The sequence below is a fragment of the Dermacentor silvarum genome, chromosome 3 (assembly GCF_013339745.2).
Source record: "Dermacentor silvarum isolate Dsil-2018 chromosome 3, BIME_Dsil_1.4, whole genome shotgun sequence".
In the NCBI taxonomy this organism is placed as follows: Eukaryota; Metazoa; Arthropoda; class Arachnida; order Ixodida; family Ixodidae; genus Dermacentor; species Dermacentor silvarum.
Window position 1 is genome coordinate 11,766,648 of NC_051156.1, and position 19,937 is coordinate 11,786,584.

The window sequence follows — 19,937 nt, forward strand, 5'->3', positions numbered from 1 at the left end:
TTTTTCTGGTCTTGATGTGTTAGTACAGTACAGTCAAACACTCAATCTATTTAAATTGTTAGACTACCCTTGCAAAAGCCGAAGGAAGTTTTTTTTTTTTTTTTTCAAGAAAAAACAACAAGTTGCATGTGAATTTGCAATTGTCAGGGCTGCAAAATTGCCCTGCAATTCATATGACCGAAAACATACAATTTCCTGCTAGGCCAGTAATCCCAGAGTCCATACACTGCTCAGCCCCACACCAAGAGGGCGCCACACTCCAAATAAATAGCTTTTAATGGAAGGGTGTGAAGTACTAAAGTCAGAAATATCTTCTTTTGAAAAATTCAATAAGCTTGGCCAAACTGTATTTTATGTCATGTTTAAATGCAATGTAACTCGCTTCTTTATCACCAATAGTAAACTACAATTCACTTCTTATAAGCAGGACATGTTGCTGGCAGGAACTGGTACGATATTTTCATAACAGCAGTTGTTGCCCTACACTATGTTAATGCCACCTTATTGCTTACAAGTACTCAGTTTATGGTACTATAGTATTTTGGACACCCTGCAACACTAATCTATTGCCGAATGCTTGGCATATTATACTGTCTTTCGATTCCCTTTAAAGCAGCTGCAGACAAGTTCATATTTCTGCATGAGAAGAACCAGAAAGCATGTTTTGGCCTAAAAATTTCACAACAGCTAATAAGCCTACATAGGCTACAGAACTATGGAATAACAATTCACAGTATGTAGCAAGAAGAGGAAACGAGGGGCTAGATTTTTGTTAACTACAATTACACAAAGTTAACAGAGAACGAAGTTTTTCGAAAACAGTGTTTAGGCAACTTAAGAGAGATAGAGGACGGTAGTTTTCTTAGAAATTATGGTCCCCATTTTTGTAAACAGGAATAACCTTGGCAAGCTTTAATAGGTCTGGGTTAGTAGCAGTATAGAAAGATAGATTGAATATTTTTTCGAATTGATTGATGTGTGGCATTTAATGGCACAAGGGCCAGCTATGGCCAAAGAGTGCCATGACAAATGGTAATTAATTCTTTATTTATTATGAATGAAGTGATTAAATTGAGTTACAAATGTAAATGTAATGTGGCTGTAAAAAGGCCTAAGAACAGGTCGCTGTAAACTGCGTAAAATATAATGACAATGATTCATGACAAAATAAAACGCGCATAAAAGTTTCACTACGATAAAGTGATCTAATAAGAGACATACAAGAACTACTGCCTCCTCAGGGCTCTTGAAGTAGAGAGCTCAGAGGCATGTTCAATAAAGACTAATGTCACTGCAGCTACAGTCTCGAAGGCGAGGCTGTGCTACACATGACCCGGCCAAATTATTTCTAGGACATTGACTTATCTAAAAAGCTAAAAACTGTTTTTAAGTTGAAAAGCGGTTCGTTCCTTAGAAAGAATGCTGGGTGAAGTGGAATATGCTGGCGATACGCAGAATGAAAGTACTTTGTGCGCTCCCTTTCTATTTCCCTACACTGTATAAGGACATGGAGAACTGTAAGCCTGTTGCCACACCTTCGACATGACGGAGGATCACTTCCAGTCAGTAGGTAAGAGTGTGGGTGCCGAAGGTATGACCTATTCTTAACCGACAAAGAAGCACTTCTTTGTATCGTGCTATTTTCTCCGATATACAGTGCCCTAATTTAGGTTTGATTAAGTGCAGTTTATTGGATACCTGGGTATCCCACTGTTTCTGCCAGTGCTTCTTCAGCTTATGCCGTAACTATGGTTTAATGTCTGTGGCTGCAATGGGTATGCTAATGTCAGTGTTCGAAAGGGAAACAGCACGAAAAAACACGACAAGAAGACTTCTTGTCTTCTTGTGTTTTTTCACGCTGTTTCCCTTTCGAGTATGTACCGACTGGCCCAAGCCTCTACGGTCTTGTAATGTCAGTGTCGCTAAAAGCTACTGAGGTAGCGTTCTCGTCAGCATCTTCGTTGCCTTTTATGCCACTGTGTCCAGGTACCCAGCATAGGATGATGACTTGTTTCCCCATATAAGCTGAGCATAGCAATGCATAGAGTTCGTTAAAGAGAGTGTTTTTATGTTTTCGTTAACTCATTAGGGCTCGGACTACGCTCAATGAGTGCGTGAAGACAATAGCCCTAGTGAGATTCGTTTGCGTTATGTGTTTTACTGCAGAGAGGATCGCGTATGCTTCGGCCATAAAAATACTGGTATATGGATTAAGCGTACCGGATAGTGAGAACGATGGTCCTAGAGCTGCGTAAGAAACACATGCAGGAGACTTCGAAGCGTCTGTATAAAATTCAGCAGAGGAGTACTTCTCCTGAAGCTCAAGGAAATGTGAATGTATATGTGCCTCAGGTGCTCGTTTTGATATTTCTACGAAAGAGATGTCATATTCGATAGTCTGCCAATCCCAAGGCGATGGCAGCCGAGTAGGAGCCATTAGGACATTCTCTAGAAGGGGGTCATCTGTTTCTTCTGACAGTGCTTCCAACCGGAGGGACAGAGGAGGCCTAGTGGTTGGGCGGTTACGGAACAGCCTGGCCGTGGACAAATCGCGAATAGCTGAATAGCATGGATGATGTACATCTGATTTCACCTTCAGGGCGTATGAGAGACTTAAATAGGTCCTTTGAAGATGTAGAGACCATTCGTTGGATTCAATGTACAGGCTTTCCACAGGACTAGTCCTGAACGCACCTGTAGCAAGACGGATACCCAAGTGGTGGACGGAATCCAGCATCTTCAGAGCACTAGGCGTAGCAGAGTTATAGACAATGGCTCCGTAGTCAAGTCTAAACCGTATGAGACTTTTGTACAAGTTCAAGAGGCATCTTCTATCACTTCCCCAAGACGTGCGGGACAAGAGCTTGAGCAGATTCATTGTCTTCAGGCACTTCGCTTTCAAATATTTCAAGTGTGGGACAAAAGTTAATTTAGAGTCTAAAATGAGGCCTAAGAATTTATGCTCGTGGCTAACGGATAGCCGTTCTCCATTGAGCTCAATAACGGGATCCGGTATTACACCTCTCTTCCACGAGAAGAGGATGCACATGCTTTTTTGGGAGTTTAGTTCAAAACCATTTTTGTCCGCCCACTTAGACAATTTATTCAAACCAAGCTGTACTTGTCGCTCGCAGATACTAAGATTGCACGATTTGTAACCTATTTGGATGTCATCCACATATACAGAATAAAACATTGTACGGGGTATGATAGTATGGAGCAAGTTCATTTTTACAACAAATAGAGTACAGCTTAGGACATTACCAATCCAAACACGGAATGTGCGGTTAGAGAGATAACTTTGAATTACGTTCAGCAAGTTTCCTTGGACGCCCATTCCTGCCAGATCACGAAGTATTCCGAAACGCCAAGTGGTATCATATGCTTTCTCCATATCTAAAAATGCCGATAAGAAAAACTGCTTGTGCACAAAGGCATCACGGATATTTGTTTCGATGCGGACAAGGTGATCTGTTGTGGATCTACGTTCCCTGAAGCCGCACTGCAAGGGATCTAGTGTTTTGTTGCTTTCAAGAAAATGGATCAGGCCCCGGTTAGTCATTTTCTCAAAAAGTTTGCATAGGCAACTTGTTAGAGCTATAGGCCTATAACTGCTGACCGAAATCGGGTCCTTGCCCTCTTTGAGAATAGAAATTATTGCCATCCTTCCAGGCAGACGGAATATAGCTGGCAGAGAATATGGCGTTGAAAAGTGATAGGAGTGTTTTGCGTGCTTCGGGGTGTAAGTGTTTGATCATCTAGTAAACTATTCGATCGTGTCCAGGGGCCGATTTATTACAGCAATTTAGTGCAGCCTGGAATTCTGCCATGTTAAAGGGATGGTTGTAAGATTCATTTCTTTTTCCTTTCCGATTCAGAGGCAGTCGCTCCGCTTGTTGCTGGTATCTCAGGAATGTATCTGAGCAATGGGATGAACTAGAAATGTACTCAAAATGTTCCCCTAGAGAATCAGCTTGGTCCTCAAGAGTGTCTCTTTGTGTATTCACTAATGGTAGAGGATGAGTGTCATGACCTTTTATCTTGTTTACCCTGTTCCAGGCTTTTCTTTCATCTGTATAAGAATTTATGCTAGAGATGTATCTCTGCCAGCTTTCCCTTTTGGCACGGCGGCGAGTTCTTCTACCTTCCGACTTTATTTTCGTGAACCTGATCAAGTTCTCGGTAGTTGGAGAGTCGCGAAGGTGACTCCAGGCCTTATTTTGACTTCTGCAAACCTCCTTACACTCCTCATTCCACCAGGGAACACGTCGTTTGGAGGGCGACCCATTTGATTCAGGGATACACAGTGACGCTGCATCAACAATAAACGCAGTCAAATATGCCACTGCATCATCGATAGGAAGTGTAGAGATGTCTTCCCAGTTCATGTGTGTGAGTTCTTGATACCGCTTCCAGTCGGCTGACTCGAATTTCCAATGAGGGACGTGTGGAGAACAGTCATCAGCTTTTGTAAATTTTATGACAATCGGAAAATGGTCGCTCCCATATGGATTCTTAATCACGTTCCACTCTAGATACGGCAAGAGTGTGCTAGAAGCCATGCTTAAATCGATTGATGAGAATGTTTTGTTTGTCACGTTGTAAAATGTAGGCTCTTTCTTATTTAGTAAGCATGCATCTGTAGACAGAGGAAGTTTTCTACTAAGCGCCCTCTAGCATCACAGTGACAATATCCCCAAAGGGTGTTGTGTGCATTCAAATCTCCAACAATATAAGGTTCGGGCAGTTCATAGATGAAGCTGTAAAATTCTGTTTTTGATAGGTTGTAGTTCGAGGGGATGTATAGTGACATAATTGTTACCATCTTATTAAAGAGTACTGCACAGACAGCAACTGCCTCTAGAGGCGTTTTAAGCTGTATTTGCCGGCAAGCAACACCTTTATCTACTGCTATGGCCACACCGCCCGACGAGGCAAGGGCGTCGTTGCGGTCTTTTCGGTAAATGGCATACTGCCAGAGGAAGTTCATGCGTGAAGAATTAAGATGTGTTTCTTGGACACACAGCACTCTTGGATTGTACTTATGTAGGAGTTTCTTAATATCATCTAGATTGTGGAGTAAACCCCTAACATTCCACTGTAGTATCAGTGTATCCATTTTATGTGTGTTTTGTGCTGTTTGTCTAAGAGAGATAAATTAGGCTAGCTCACAAGGCCTTTCCAGGCCCCAGTGATGGGGGTTATGCCTTTCTTCCCGGCGCACTCAAGGGAGCTGCGCCGTTCTTTGGGCGTCTGAGACGCCGGTGTTTTGCTTGTATCCATCACCTCGTCTGAGGCAGTGGATAGTGCCCACTCAGCGGACACGTTCGCGGAGGTTTCGGGCCTATCTGCACGGGCAGTGGCACTGGGTCCGGCAGACCCGCGGGTCTGCTGGCCCTCCTTGGCAGGGGGTGGAGCAGCAGTAGCTGCTCCAGCCAGGGGGGCTGATGGCGTGACCGTCGTCACACTCCGTGTGACTTGGGAGCTGCCAAATGATGTGACACTGCCCCCCGGCGCGCCACATCGGTGTAGGACGGACTAGACTGGTTGTGCATAGAGAAGCGTCTGCGTGCCTCTTCAAATGATAGGTTAAATTTGATTTTGAGTTCAATGATTTGCTTTTCTTTTTTCTAAGACGGGCATGAACGGAGTAAGCGGGGTGATTTCCGTCACAGTTAGCACAGTGGGTGGTGAAAGTACAGGTGTCAGATAAGTGCTCATTGGATGCACATTTTGCACAAGTTGTGCGCCCTCGGCAGGTTTGCGAACCATGCCTGAAACGCTGACACTTGAAGCATCGGCGCAGATTTGGGATGCATGGCCCAACATTACTAGACTAGCTTCAGTTGTAAAACTCTCCGCCGGTGCGCTTGCCGCAGCTGTCGCCACTCCTTGGGCAGCCGCCAGATGGCGGCACCGTTCCATCGCGCTCCACTGCAGACGCCTCGCCGCAGCCTTGAGCTCGTGTGGACGGGCAGCTTGCGTGTGTTTTGCGCTTGCTGGCGTTCTCCCTATAGTCCAAATTAGTGATACCATGCAAAATCGGTATCCACCTACAGCAATAAGATATATCGGGCTGGTTGGTTCATACTGAAAGAGCGGTAAACTGCACGATAGGAAGAAACGCATACGACGAAGCACAGAAGCTGCGTTTTTAAGTGTCGTGCTGTTTCTTTCTGCCGCCCTAAACCTGTCACGCAGTTTACTTTTCTCATACAGCAGCTTGGCACGTTTTCTCGCTGCTTTTACTTGCTTAAACCTTCAGTCTGGGGCAGTTATAGGCCAGCTAGTGAGACCAAATTCGTTATCCACAAAAACAACAGCATAACTTTCTTGTAAACCAATGAATGCTTTATTAAAGAAAAAGAAGTAAAAAACAACTGTATGCCCCTATATATAGCTAAGACTTAAACTGTCAGAAGGGACATAATCTAGGCAAATGATTTGGGCCTACGTGGAAACCAACTCCACCTACAGCAGCTTGGCATGTTTCCTCACTGCCTTTACTTCAAGACTGGATCCCCGCCGCTGCTCCAGAAACCTTGCCTAAGAACGCATTTTTAAGCAAGGTATGCGTGTATGCATGCGCGTGACTAAATAGAAATTAGTGTAGCTTGCACAAGTGGCGCAAAACTAAATAAACAACAGAGCTGATCGGCACCTGGCTGGTCCTGGCCTTATACGGGTTATGCTTTTCCAGAATTTATTATTGATTGGCTATCGCAAGGTATTGGCCACGTATTTGGGCTAGACTAAGCACTACCAAGTCATCCCTAGCATTTTCCGGAACTTATTGTTTATTGATCAATTATCGATTAGCTATTGATTGGCTATCGCAAGGTGATGCGAGGCGCAGCTGTGCGCAGTGACATCATCGCTAGGCGAGCTTTTGCGAACACTACGCGGGGAAGCAAAAAGCTTAAAGAGCTCCGCTGTTAAAAATTTAATGATGCAGTGCACTCAGTTCCTGAAAGCGCAAGGGGCACCCAACACGACTCAGCGTATTCTCTGACAGTTCTTCTAAGATAGGCCCAGAACAGGTCACTAAACATCTCTCTTCATTTTCTCGATTGGTTCGACAGATACGAGGGAAGGTTCGGGAACACTTTCGGCACCGCACCCTCGGCAAGTGCTCACTTGTCTCGTGGCACCTCAACCGTCTGTTCATTGATAATATGCACAAACACTTAAAGATGTCCTGCTCGTGAAAGTGTAAATCACACACCATGGATTTTGCAGAGAGTTCCCGGTCGGCACGAGGAATCGTTATGTTCAACGCCGAGCGAAGTGTCGCATTGCTGGGAGCACACAAGAAGTGGCGCGCCGAACTGTTGACATCGTTCAATAGCCACTTGTTGCAGTCAGGAACGCAGCATGTCAGCATCGTCTGCTAATATCCTTAACAAACGCGGCTAAGGCTACAGTTTCGTGGATGACATGCTTCCTGAAATCCGCCGTCAACAACCAACCACAGAATACACCAACGCTGCACTGCGTGCTTTCGCCCAGGCCAGTTCGCATAGCCGGCTAGTGGGGAAGTGAAGCTGCGTGCGATGGCAGCGCCATGAATGCGCGGGCGGGTGGCGGTTCCGCACAGCGCCGCCGAGTTTTACAACTGAAGCTAGTCTAGTAACGTTGGTATGGCCGTACACGGAGTTTGCAGTATCCAGTTTCTATTGTGTCTGGTAGGTTACTTGTTCCAAAGGTAATGATTATATGTTTCGTTGGGATTTGCTTATCGTCGCGCCTGATGGTTATTCTTTGGACTTTTACTACATTCTGATCTTGCCACCCCTCAAGTAGCTCGCTCTCACTAAGATCGAGTAGGTCATCTTCAGAGACGTCACCGCGGACAGTGTTCAAGGATCTGTGTGGGCCTACTGATACAGGGATGTCTCCAAAAGCAATGAGTTTTGACAATTTGCTGTACTGGGTCTTGTCACGAACTTCAAGAAGAAGGTCGCCGCTTCCCATCTTAGTTACTTTCTAGCCTGGGCCAAGTGATTCTGTCAACCATTTTGCCACAACAAAAGGAGATATCATGAGGACTGTCTTGGTTTCGTGCTGACTGTGAATTACATGATACTTTGGGAATGCTTCTTTTGGCTGCATGAAAAACTTGAAGCTTTCATCGGTGTGCCCCCTCTTGAGGGAGCGATCAGGTAGTGAAGGGAAATTCCAGTGAGTGATTCCATCAATAAGATTGCTATATTCGGCAGGGATGGCTGCCACCCACCATGGAGCCCAACTAGGGGACGACACAGGACAAACTATTCAGTTCTGTGCACACCAGCGGTGCATCCCCACTATAACCAAATACCTATACCCAAGGCTGGATATAACGTACAAGGTTAACCCTTGCCGCCCATGAAGGCGGAAGTAAAAGGAAAATAAAGAGAGGACAGGAAAGATTGAAAGTGAAAGACGAAGGTTGGAGGGAGAGAGAGACAGGCAAAGGCAAATACCGATTTCGCCCGGGCGGGTCAGCCCGGGGGTGCCGTCTACGTGAAGCCGAGGCCAAGGGGGTGTGTTGCCTCCGCCGAGGGGCCATAAAGGCCCAAGCACTCAGCATTGGCTCAACCCCCAGGATCCCCTTTCCCCCGGACACGGCTAAGCCACGCACGGTTAAGCGCGGAAGGGTCCAACCCCTGTGTGCTCGGGTCCATGGTGTCGCAACAACACAATAAATGTTATCGCTCAGTGCAGGATGTGCCTGCATGTATCGGTAGTTTCGTGAATGTTATCGATGGTTTTATTCACTGTCTGATGTCACCGAACCTTGTGTTCTCTGATTGTATGCACAACACAAATTTTGTAGTGCTTTCTGGAAGAGACATGGGCACCAGTGATTACTCTAGAACCTTCGATGACTCATGTATAAAAGCTGACGCGCTTGACCCGCTGGTCCGACTTTGTCGATCGCTGACTGTGTTCGCCGATATCGTTGTGTTTTGAGTGCAGCCCGTTTTTCTAGGCACACTCATCATTTCCCCATGAGCTTAGTTTTGCTACTGTGTTCTTGACCGTCACTACCACGTGACAATAGGATGTTTCAGCGAACATTTTCAAAAATTCTTAAAGGTTGCCTGTGGCAGATAGCACAATTCTAGTTTATGAGCTGGTCTACTCGAAGAGGCGAACATTACTTCCGCAAGAAATTGAAATGTAGAATTGAATAATTAACAGAAATTCACTAATTAAGTTTTTAACTAATTACATGATGGCCCATATTGCAATGTACAAATTGTAGCCAGTGGAGTTCGCAAGGCTTATTCACTTGGAACAAATTCTCGGGATGACACCACTTTCGAGATATTAATTCCCGAACTTTGCGGAAAAATGCATTGGCGTTCCAGTTATGTTCTTAACAAAACGTCGCTTTTTGCATTGAAGCACAAAATTAACTGGAACGCCAATGCATTTCTCTGCAAAGTTCGAGAATTAATATCTCGAAACTGGTGCCATCCCGAGAATTCGTTCCAAGTGGATCCGCCTTGCGAACTCCACGGCTACAATTTGTACATTGCAATATGGGTCATCAGGTAATTAGTTTAAAAATTAATTAGTAAAATTTGGGTAATTAGTCAATTATGCATTTCAATTTTTTGTGCAAGTAATGTCTGCCTCTTCGACTAGACCAGTTCATTAACTAGAATTGGGCTATCTGCCACAGACAACCTTAAATAAATTTTGAAAGTGTTCGCTGAAACACCCTGTATATTCAGACAACCTTGTCGAAATATGTATTCATACACGCACCAGGCGGAAACTTCACAGCAGCACCGCTAGAAGGTACAAGCATGTCCGGAGGGAAGCGCGAGAGAGGAACCTGGCTGCATACATGCCTCATACACGACGTCTCACTGCGGTGGCAATATAGAGCCTCACTACATTGCTTCAATGCTAATCACATTAGCGTCAACATTCCTCATAAGGTGGGTTTTGTGGGAATTTATTTTTTCTTTTGAAGTTTATGACATAATCAAGTGACATTCGTTTGAATACTAATTAGATGTTCCTTTTAAGAGTGAGCCGTACTGTACAATAAGCAAATGCGTCCGCTTCCAGCTGTTTATTTTGGAAACGTCAAACCAAACTTTGCACATGTAAACAAGAAACAACAGGATTCGCCTCAAAGATGGACATTCGGAAACAACGTACTGTTTTCATTCCCCTATGCGAGATGGTGGAACACAACAATAAATCCATGCTACTTCATTTTGTTTATTTTTTTTTTTCGAGGAAATTTCTGGTGGTGTGATGAGGAGTAGTGTTGCAGTATGGAGAGAGGCAGCACTAAAGGTGCAGCCTTGTAACGAGGATGGCTAACGACTACATCAGTCTTAGTGATCCACACAGCTGTCCCTCGCACTTGTATTTCCACCTTCGGATCAAGCCTGCACACCCTCACGTTGATGCAACTCATGTTTTGCTGATAAACACCCGCCCACTGCTTGGTGAAAGCCAACATAGAAGAGTACACGAAAGCACAAACAAGCGCTTTCGTGTACCAATAACTTGCATGTGTTCCTTTGCACGTGGCTCTCACCCTGGCTTGATCAACAAAGGCCAGATTTGTACTATTTTCATGGGAAAAAAAAAAGAGATGTAGCCTGACATCACACTTGTCGGCTATCATTTTAACATTACGCAATATTCTCTGGATGCAAGGGATAAATTGCGGCATTGTACTTTTTCGATTGCAGTGCATATTCTGAACCTTGCAGTTCGGTCTAATGAACATTTGTGAAGAAATTCAAGACTGGTACATTTATTTCGATGCATACCCAAAGTTCAAAAACATGACAGCAGCTTAAGAAGCAGCTTTAGCCCAGGCCCAACTCCGATGACGCCTATTCATGTACATGCAAACGAATAAACGCTTTTCTAAGATACCCCCTGGGCCGATTTTAATGAAATTTGTTGCATTTTAGAGAAAAAGTTAAGTTCTAGTGACTGTTGGAAGTGAAATTTTGATTTAGGGCCAGAATTTTTTTACAGGGATTCTTTTTAATTGTAAGTTTTTTTTTTTTAATGGAATACCCGATGTTTACAAATTTCTCCCTCTGCATCAAAAACAGATATCGGTGTTCTCTAAACTGCATCAGTTAGAGCATCTAAAGCGGACAAATTCGACATATAAATTTCCAGGTTACGTGCATTTGTTACAATGTTTACAAGGATTTTGGAAAAGTCATACTCACATAAGAAGGGTATATTGCCGAGCAATGTGTAATACATTAATTTTGTCTGCTTTAGATGCAGTTTACAGAACTGCGATATCAATTTTTATTGCTGAGTTACAGAGTTGTAAACCTGATAGTTTCGTTTTCTGTAAACTTGCGATTTTTAACAATTTGCACCAAAAAAAATGAACAGCCTAAATAAAAAATTCACTTTGAACAGTCACTAGATTTTAGGTTCATCTTTTGAATATAACAAACCGCACCAAATTTGGTGCAGTGGTTACGAAGAAAACTGACTTCTCCATTTCCATGTATTTAGATAGGAGCCGCCGAGCTAAAACGTCCTCTTAAAAGCTATCACAAACATCACTCACTGCACAGTGGCATTGTAATCAATCACAGCTACCAGTTTATGACAGTTCTTCTCCTCAATGTGTAAAACAAATTTATCCATACCGTAAAATGTGTAGGAAAATATCCCGTACAAATCCCGCATTATTGTGATAGCATTTGTATGGACAGTCAAGGCGTGTTTCTGCTGCCGGTCGATGTGGTTTTCTGTTTGTCTCGCCGTGAGAGCTATCGAGATACGACAACAGCAATGCAGCTGGCAGTGCTCTTTATCATGCCAGTGTTGCTGCACAGACCCCCCCCCCCCCCCCCCCGTTGTTGCCTTGCAAAGCGCCAACATCTCCTCCCCACGTATCGTTAGAAATCCATCAGAGGTACTCGAGCACAATGCTAAACCTCACCACTGCTTTGAGATTCCCCTTCGGGAGAAACCGAAAATTTTCTTGCCTTAACAAACAGTGTTCTTTATAACATGCTTCTTTGTTTATACACTTTATTTTTTTGAAGATATTTTACCCTTTCTTGTTACAAAGGCAATAGGGTTGTGCATTTTGGCCTAGATTCATGTCACAACCCTGGCCCCCAACAGCCTCGTGCTTTAATTATATTGAAAGAGTTTATATTATTATTCACTGAGACCACAGTACTCACATTCATAGATTTTGCTATATTCAGAGTACTCACCCGCAGTAGACCAAACTCTGCAATAAGGCTGAAGGGCCCAGCCAGGGACTCGTCCCACACGATAGCCTGTAAATCACGTTGACCATGTTGAGGCCGCACTGTGCCAATATAACACCCAAAGGCTGTCCTTGCATAGCGTTTCTCATTTTAATTTTCCGTTGTCTCAATGTGGTCTTTGATTTTAGTTGCTTCTACTCATTGTCTGCAGTACTCCAATGCAATGGATAAAAAAATGAAAATTTACTTATTCTGCTTGCGAACAGGCCTGCGTAGGGCCAGTCCCAGGAGTTTTTCAGGGAACTGTATGTTCTCTGTGGCAGACATGCATCACACGCTCACACTTGCATTTCTCAAATGACATAGAGGACTACATTCAAAATTTAGCAATGCACGTCGTCCTTCCAACAAGCGATTATGTGCTATGAATGACCTATGCACCCAATTTACAAAAAGAAACGACTGCCAATTGCAAACTGATTTCCATAATTCAGTACATATGCTTAAGAGCGGACGCCAAAGAAAGTTAAAATTTTGTAGCGCTTCATCAGTCTACTTTACTCACACAGTCTAACCGAGATACAAGCACAGGAAGTTGCAAAACTACTAAGACAAGGCGTGTGTGTGCTATAGCACACACTGGCCTTCAGGATATGGAGAGCCGACAGCCGATATGGAGAGCGACAGCCGATGGCTTGTGCACGAGACATGTTTTAAAAAGCACGCGATAAGTTTGGCGACGCTTTCATCGTCCCGGGCGAGCATTTAGAAGAGCATACATCGCACAAGAGGTGTTAAGATGGTTTTCCCGTTAACTTTATTTGCAGACATCAATGGCAAAATGGTCACAATTTCACAATCGAAGTGCCTCACCGGTTTAAACGTATTAGGAACAGATGCAAAATAAAAGCTTTCACCGCGTAACTTAAAACACGAACGCGAGCACGGGTGAAAATAAGCCGACAATGACAGCCAGAACTCGCGTCTATATCGCTTTCACTTTGGAGACATCAAACGCCGTCACCGACAGCAGTTCGCTTCCTTGATAGCACCAAGAACGGAAGCCCTGTTCTTTCATGCACTCACGCATCTACGGAATGTTATGCATCTTTTTTACCTTGGTGCCATTGCATTTGTCGAGCAATTCGATCAGTTCTCTTCTTGCTGCCTCACGTAACAGCGCGACGTTGACCCTGCCGTTGGCCAAGTGCGCGGCCATTTTTAAACACCGCCCCTCGCTTCCTACTAGTTTTCATACTCCTATCCCATTTGTCAAACTCCACGTGAATCCCCCTTTTTTTCATAAACTCGCCGCGTGAGGCGCTATACACATTACTCCGCCAAAAAAAAAAAAAAAAGAGCTGATAAGGTGCAGTTAGGATAGCTACAATTTACAGGGCTACGCAAATTATAAGAAAAACAATGGAATGACCACCATGAAAGTGGTGGTGTAAAAAGCAAAAGAACTTGTTAGCGTATTCAAAAAAAAAGAAAATTGGTAGGTAGCGACATTACGCAAGTGAAAGTGCGTTTCATGCACTTTCACGTTGACGCCAATGGGCAGTCATTCTGGCACACCACACTAGAGATATGACATAACCAAAAGGTCAGGGCACAGCATTCCGCTTCAAATAAGTTGGAAAGCGCGTTGCATCTAGGGCTTCCTAATCCCATGTCCAAGGCCGTGGGGAAACCTGCGGGGAAACCAACGCCGAAACCGAAGGGAGCGCCGCAACCGCCGCATCAATCAGAGAGGCGGAGCGTGTCTCAGCTGCTGCCGTCGCCGAGACGAATTGTTGTGCGTGCAGTCTTGCTGCTTCCAGCCTCGAGCAGCAGGGTAGACTCGAAGAGGTTATGGCCCTCGCGTCAGCGCCGGCTGCATTCTCCAAGAGCGACTCTCCGACGCGCATCATGACCGTCTTCCGGAGCAAGAGCGACGATACGTCGGCGTCGCTGCTCAGCGAAAACGAGTACAGGGAGAAACTACTGAGGACTGTGAAGAAAGAGGTAATGTGCGCGCTGCGACGCACGCAGCAGGTGCGCCGATTATACTCGGCTGCATGCAGCCGTGCGTCGGAGCAGTTGTGTTCCGCGCGCGTGAGCAAAATACGCACAATATACTTCCGATCGCTTTACCTAAGGAGATGCAAAACTCGTTCTGTTAGAAGCCGGCACTGAGATGAAAAAGCGAAGAGTGCCCGTGCTGCCCAGAGCATCCGGAGGTGCTAGATACCGGTAACCATATTGCACAATTTGGGAGTCGGCCCGCGCGGCACACATATGGAGCGCCGCAACCGAGGCGACCGGCGTCGTGCCGCCTGGCTGAAAACACTGCGTTAAATTGTGCGCTGCTCACTTCGATAGAGTTTGACAGCTAGCGCACCGTAAACTGCAGGCGCGGGCCTTCGGCAATAAACGCCTGTTGCGCGCTCCAGGGGACCCGCGATGTTCGCTTTTGGGTCGATGAACCTCGTGCAGTGACAGTTGCGAAGAGCGCTCGGGGTGCGGATCGCGCGTATCTTAACGGTGGCCTCGTTTGCGGCAACACGCAGCTGCAGTTCCGTTTTGGGGCGTCGCGCGCCGCATTTCCGCGCGCGCCATGCCGGACGCTGTTGTGCCGGAAAGCCTCCTTCACGAGCGATGCGCGCAGATCCAAACGCGGGCATGCGCTGCGCTGCGCTGGGCCGGTATTTTGTAGCGATGCCTTTCCGGTGCTAATGCCTTTCAGCGCTTATCGCGCTTTGTTAGTGGTCAGAGCGACTGTCCGCTCGCGTTATCAACGGGATAAGCCGGCCGTGAGAGGTGGATGATAAGACTAGTATAGAATAAGTCATAAGGCATCGCTACAAAATACCGGCCCTGATACTGTACATATTGGAGCATCAATTTGTGTGATATGCTTATAGAAATTTCATACTTTTAATTGTGTGCGTAATTAAAATGTGATTTAAAAAGAAAGCAAACCAATGTTTATGGTACAAATAAACTGTCCGGGGTATTCAAATTATAGCAACTATATATATATATATATATATATATATATATATATATATATGCATCAGAATTCATGCGGTCTTCTTATTATTAATGTACGTACATACACTATAGTGCTCAGGAAAATAAAAATTTATGTATATAGACCCATATAAGATAAATAATTCTAGCGCAATCTCACTTAAATAGAATCATAGCATCTGCAATGAGCCATAGCTTAAAATCTGTTTCCGTTCTCACCCATTCCGTTCACCTAGCTATTAATATTTGAACCCATATGCTCAGTTTAAGTGGGATAAATGTTAAGTTGTGCGATGTACACATGGAGTATGGAGGTTCGTTCGGTCCCCACTGCATGGTGACAAATAGGTTTATCTTTTTGTGCACTATCATTTCCCTATTCTTCATTATTTTCTACACTTCCCGGCCACGGCGGCCGCATTTCGATGGGGGCGAAATGCGAAAACACCCGTGTACTTAGATTTAGGTGCACGTTAAAGAACCCCAGGTGGTCCAAGTTTCCGGAGTCCCCCACTACGGCGTGCCTCATATTCATATCGTGGTTTTGGCACGTAAAACCCCATAATTTTAAAAGCCCATAATTTTAACTTCAATTTCAACCACAGCTAATTACCCCTATGCTCACTTTGGCCTCACAATTGCCTGCTGGCTTTATATGGTCACGATTAAAATTCTATCTAGTATGACATAAATGCATGTTAGTTACGTCCCAGAGAAAATGAGCTTATTGCATACGACAGAGGTAGTCTTGACAGACAGTTCATGTTACAAGAGGTCTGGGCAAACAATATTGGTTATGGTCTCAATAGCGCATGTACTTTGCATTAATTTTCCACTACAGATTAATGTTTCATGTGCAAGGTGTGCCGGGTGATTCTGAGTTTTCTATTAAGTGCGAACTACACCATGACTTCACTCAGTGACCTTTATGTGGCAGGCAGTACTAGAACTAGTTTTAAAGGTATCCAGCCATATTGCTACACGCGTGTGGTATTTGATTGTTTGAACGAGGCGCGCGGGTGCCATTACTCGAGAAAAGAGGAAGAATTAACGAGCTGGGCTCGCGCGGTGAATCTAACCGGTCAGCGCTGCAACCGCTGTTGGAAATATAACCTGTAAATAGTTGCTCGTCTTACTGGCTCGTCCTTCGCGTAACATTGTGGTGGAGGTGGAATGTTCCCCGTCCTCGCCACGGAGCTCCGAAGTGGTCGCACCATCGTCTTCTCAGCCAAGGCTTCCGATGGAACCACCCCGTCGCCACCTACAGCTGCGGCGCCAATCACAACGTACGTTACGGTTCCTAGTCTCCGTGATCCTGGGACATTCTCCGCCCAAAATGGTGTTGACGTCGACGACTGGCTCAGCATGTTTGAACGTGTTAGCCGAAGCCACCACTGGTACCCTACCATCATGCTTGCCAATGCGATCTTTTATCTAGACGGGACACTGCGTGTCTGGTTTCGCACCCATGAGGTCGAGCTCTCCAGCTGGGACATTTTCAAAGAGAGGCTTCGCGATCCTATTTGGCAACCCGCCAGGTCGCCAACAGGCTGCGCGAAAAGAGCTTTTTTGCTACACGTGTCCAGTAGTCGACCGAATCGTATATGTCTCCTACATACAGGAAGTGCTCACGCTTTGCCGGAAAGTCGACGAGCACATGACAGAGGTTGACATTAGGTTGGCCATATCCTAAAAGGCATCGCGGACGACGCCTTCAATATATGCTCGTCTATAACGACGTTTCTACAGTCGACGCCATCGTCAAAGAATGCCGCCGCTTCGATGTAGCCAAAAGCCGCCGCGTCATCCCACAGTTATTCCAGCTCCCAAATTAAAGTCCCTAAAAAAATTTTAGGGACTTTATCCCAAATACCCCTGCCACGTCCTCTTGCGCCGCTCTTACCGCCACACGTCCATTTCAAGAGAACGCGTCACGCGTATCGTTCGCCGTGAGATTGAAGCGGCGAGTGCGGCCCCCCTTCGTCCGCGACCCCTAGACGGTACGTTTGACCAAGCGGCCCCCACTATTTCCGTTATTCAAGCAGTTGTGCGGCAAGAAATTGCAAACCATGCCATCCCTACTGCTGCCTGCTCTGTCTCCCGACCTGATTCGGCACCCATTCCCATGTCCACAACCTGTAATGACCAGTATTTCGCTCCCAGAACACACAATCATGCTGAATGGCGCACCCCAGACGACAAACCGATCTGCTTCCGTTGCCACCGAGTTGGTCATGTATCCCGCCACTGCCGCACCGCCTGGATGTCGCCGTACTGGAGCTCATTCCGTGCTCCTCGCCCATACGCTGACGCTCGCCGTTACTCAACTCGTCGTCTATACCCTACTGCTGATGCCCCGGACAGCCGCACCTCCGGTCGATCGCCGTCGCCTCAACGCCGTCGCTCCCTGTCACCCCAACCTCGCCGCTTTTCCTCGCCAAACCGCCGGACGGAAAACCAGGCCATGCAGCTCTTGGAGGTAGTGCTGCATCACGTTCGCCCTGTCCAAATCCTCCGTTGACGCTCCTCACGAACACAAACCTAATTGAAGTAGACGTAGATGGTGTCCCGTTGACGGCATTGATTGATACTGGAGCCCAAGTGTCCATAATGAGCGCTAACCTATGTCGTCGCCTCAAAAAGGTTCTTACGCCTGCCGTCACTCGAGCCGTACGCGTCGCCAATGGCGCCACTGTTGACGCGTCAGGGATATGTGCACTGCTCGCATTGAAATAGCTGGCCACCAAGTTCCAGTCCTGTTCACCATGCTGACCAGTTGCCTTCATGACCTAATCTTCGGGCTCGACTTTCTGACAACGCATTCTGCCCTCATCGACTGTTCCACCGGTACGCTGTGCATCCAGCTTCCTCTTCTTTCAGACGATCGACCCGAACAACCGAACACCCTCTGCACTACAGCATTTGTTCGTTTACCTCCAAAAGCCCTAACCTTCGTCGAATTGGCCTTAACGGCATCCGTGCCTGATGGAGACTATGTCGTCGCACCTATTCGTGATGTCCTCCTGGCGCGCGACATCTCTGTGCCACACTCCGTCGTTACCCTTACCGCTAATCGGATGTGTCTCCCCGTTGTCAATTTTGGCTTGGCGAAGCAAGTGTTACCTGAAGGCATAGCGGTGGCCACGCTCCGGTCAGTGACAGACGACCACGTCACTGCTTTTGCAGCCGACGCGTCTCCAGATACTCCTGATTACCCGCAGGATGCCTTGAACCTCGACGGCCCATTACGTCCGATGGTCGCTACGGCCCTCGCACCTGACCAAACAGCCGCCCTACATCGCCTTTTGCTTTCCTACCGCGGCATATTTGTCACTGTCGAAGTGCCACTTCGGACGCCGACAGATTACAGTGCTAGGCCATCTCGTCGATGCTTCCCGAGTACAACCCGACCCGGAGAAGGTTCGAGCAGTAACGGCTTTTCCGGTACTTCAGTCTGTCAAAGACGTCCGGAGTTTTGTGGGGCTCTGTTATTTCAGACGGTTCGTGAAGCTCGACCACTCACGGAAGTTCTGAAGAAAGACGTGCCTTTTACGTCGGGTTCCCTTCAGGCTGCCGCATTTTCACGCCTTATCGCGATTCTCACCAATCCACTGATCTTGGCCCACTTTGACCCGTCCGCACCTACAGAGGTCCGAACCGATGCCAGTGGTTATGGGATCGGCGCCATCTTAGCGCAACGCCAACACGGACACGACCGCGTTATAGCCTACGCTAGCCGGCTCCTGACAACTGCAAGGCGCAACTATTCGATCACCGAGTGTGAATGTCTTGCTCTCGTCTGGGCTGTTTCAAAGTTTCGCGCATATTTATATAGCAAGCCCTTCTCAGTGATCACAGACCATCATGCGCTCTGTTGGCTTTCGTCGCTCAAGGATCCTACTGGCCGGCTCGGTCGTTGGGCCCTCGGACTCCAAGAATATCTCTACACAATGACGTACAAGTCGGGACGCCAACACCAGGATGCAGATTGCCTCTCTCGCTACCCAGTCGAAGACCCGACCTCTATGTCTGACACTGACACCGACGCCTGCGTTTTCTATGTTTTATTGCGATAGCAATTATATGGACACTTCAAGCAGATTTCTGCCGTCGGCGTCGCCGTCGGCGTCGCCGTGAGGTTCCGTATAAAGTCCAAGGGCGATAAAATCGTCGCCGCGCGCCGTATGTGTGAGTGAAAGCGCGCGTGGGACGCGCGCTATCACGGAGAGCGAACGCACGGTGGAAAGCAAACGCGACTTCCGTGGCGCGAAACGCCGTGGTGGTATGGGAGGGAGGGGGGGCGACGCTTTGCTGCGGCACCAAATGCGTATCCTGCAACCGGGCGCAAGGGGAACTGGCGACGCAATCTCCCACGCGAAAGGAGCAAAGCGCGAAGGCAGCGTAGGAGGGAGGGGAGGGGGCGGCTTCTACTCTGCCAACAAATACGTTCATGTACTTTGCGCTTGGTTCTTTATTATATGTTTGCGCCGGTGTTGTCGCGCACCGTATCTTGCAAGCGATCTCCACACCCTTTGTATGCACTGTGCATTCGGCCGCTCAGTTTCCCTTGAAGCGATAGACCGCACGAACCTTCGCTCGCTGCGGCGGCTGCGCTTGCTGCCAGCGTTTTGACAGTGGTTGTCTGCGGTCATCGAGTGTGATCTATTCATGTTTGGTTGTGCGCGCTGACAACACGCTTGTTAA

At 46.7% G+C, this 19,937-nt stretch overlaps 1 protein-coding gene and 1 pseudogene across 1 annotated transcript in view; one reads left to right on the forward strand and one right to left on the reverse strand.

The window, feature by feature from the left end:
* Positions 1-13,470, reverse strand: part of LOC119445322 (vacuolar protein sorting-associated protein 33A-like) — a 75,475-nt pseudogene extending 62,005 nt beyond the window's left edge.
* A 224-nt stretch (positions 13,471-13,694) lies between these two features.
* The window catches only part of LOC119445320 (small G protein signaling modulator 2-like), a 161,522-nt gene continuing 155,279 nt past the window's right edge, over positions 13,695-19,937 (forward strand). The window contains exon 1 of the mRNA XM_037709634.2: positions 13,695-14,225. Coding sequence (XP_037565562.2) covers positions 14,073-14,225 — 153 coding nt within the window. The 5' untranslated portion in view covers positions 13,695-14,072. The remainder of the gene's footprint in view (positions 14,226-19,937) is intronic.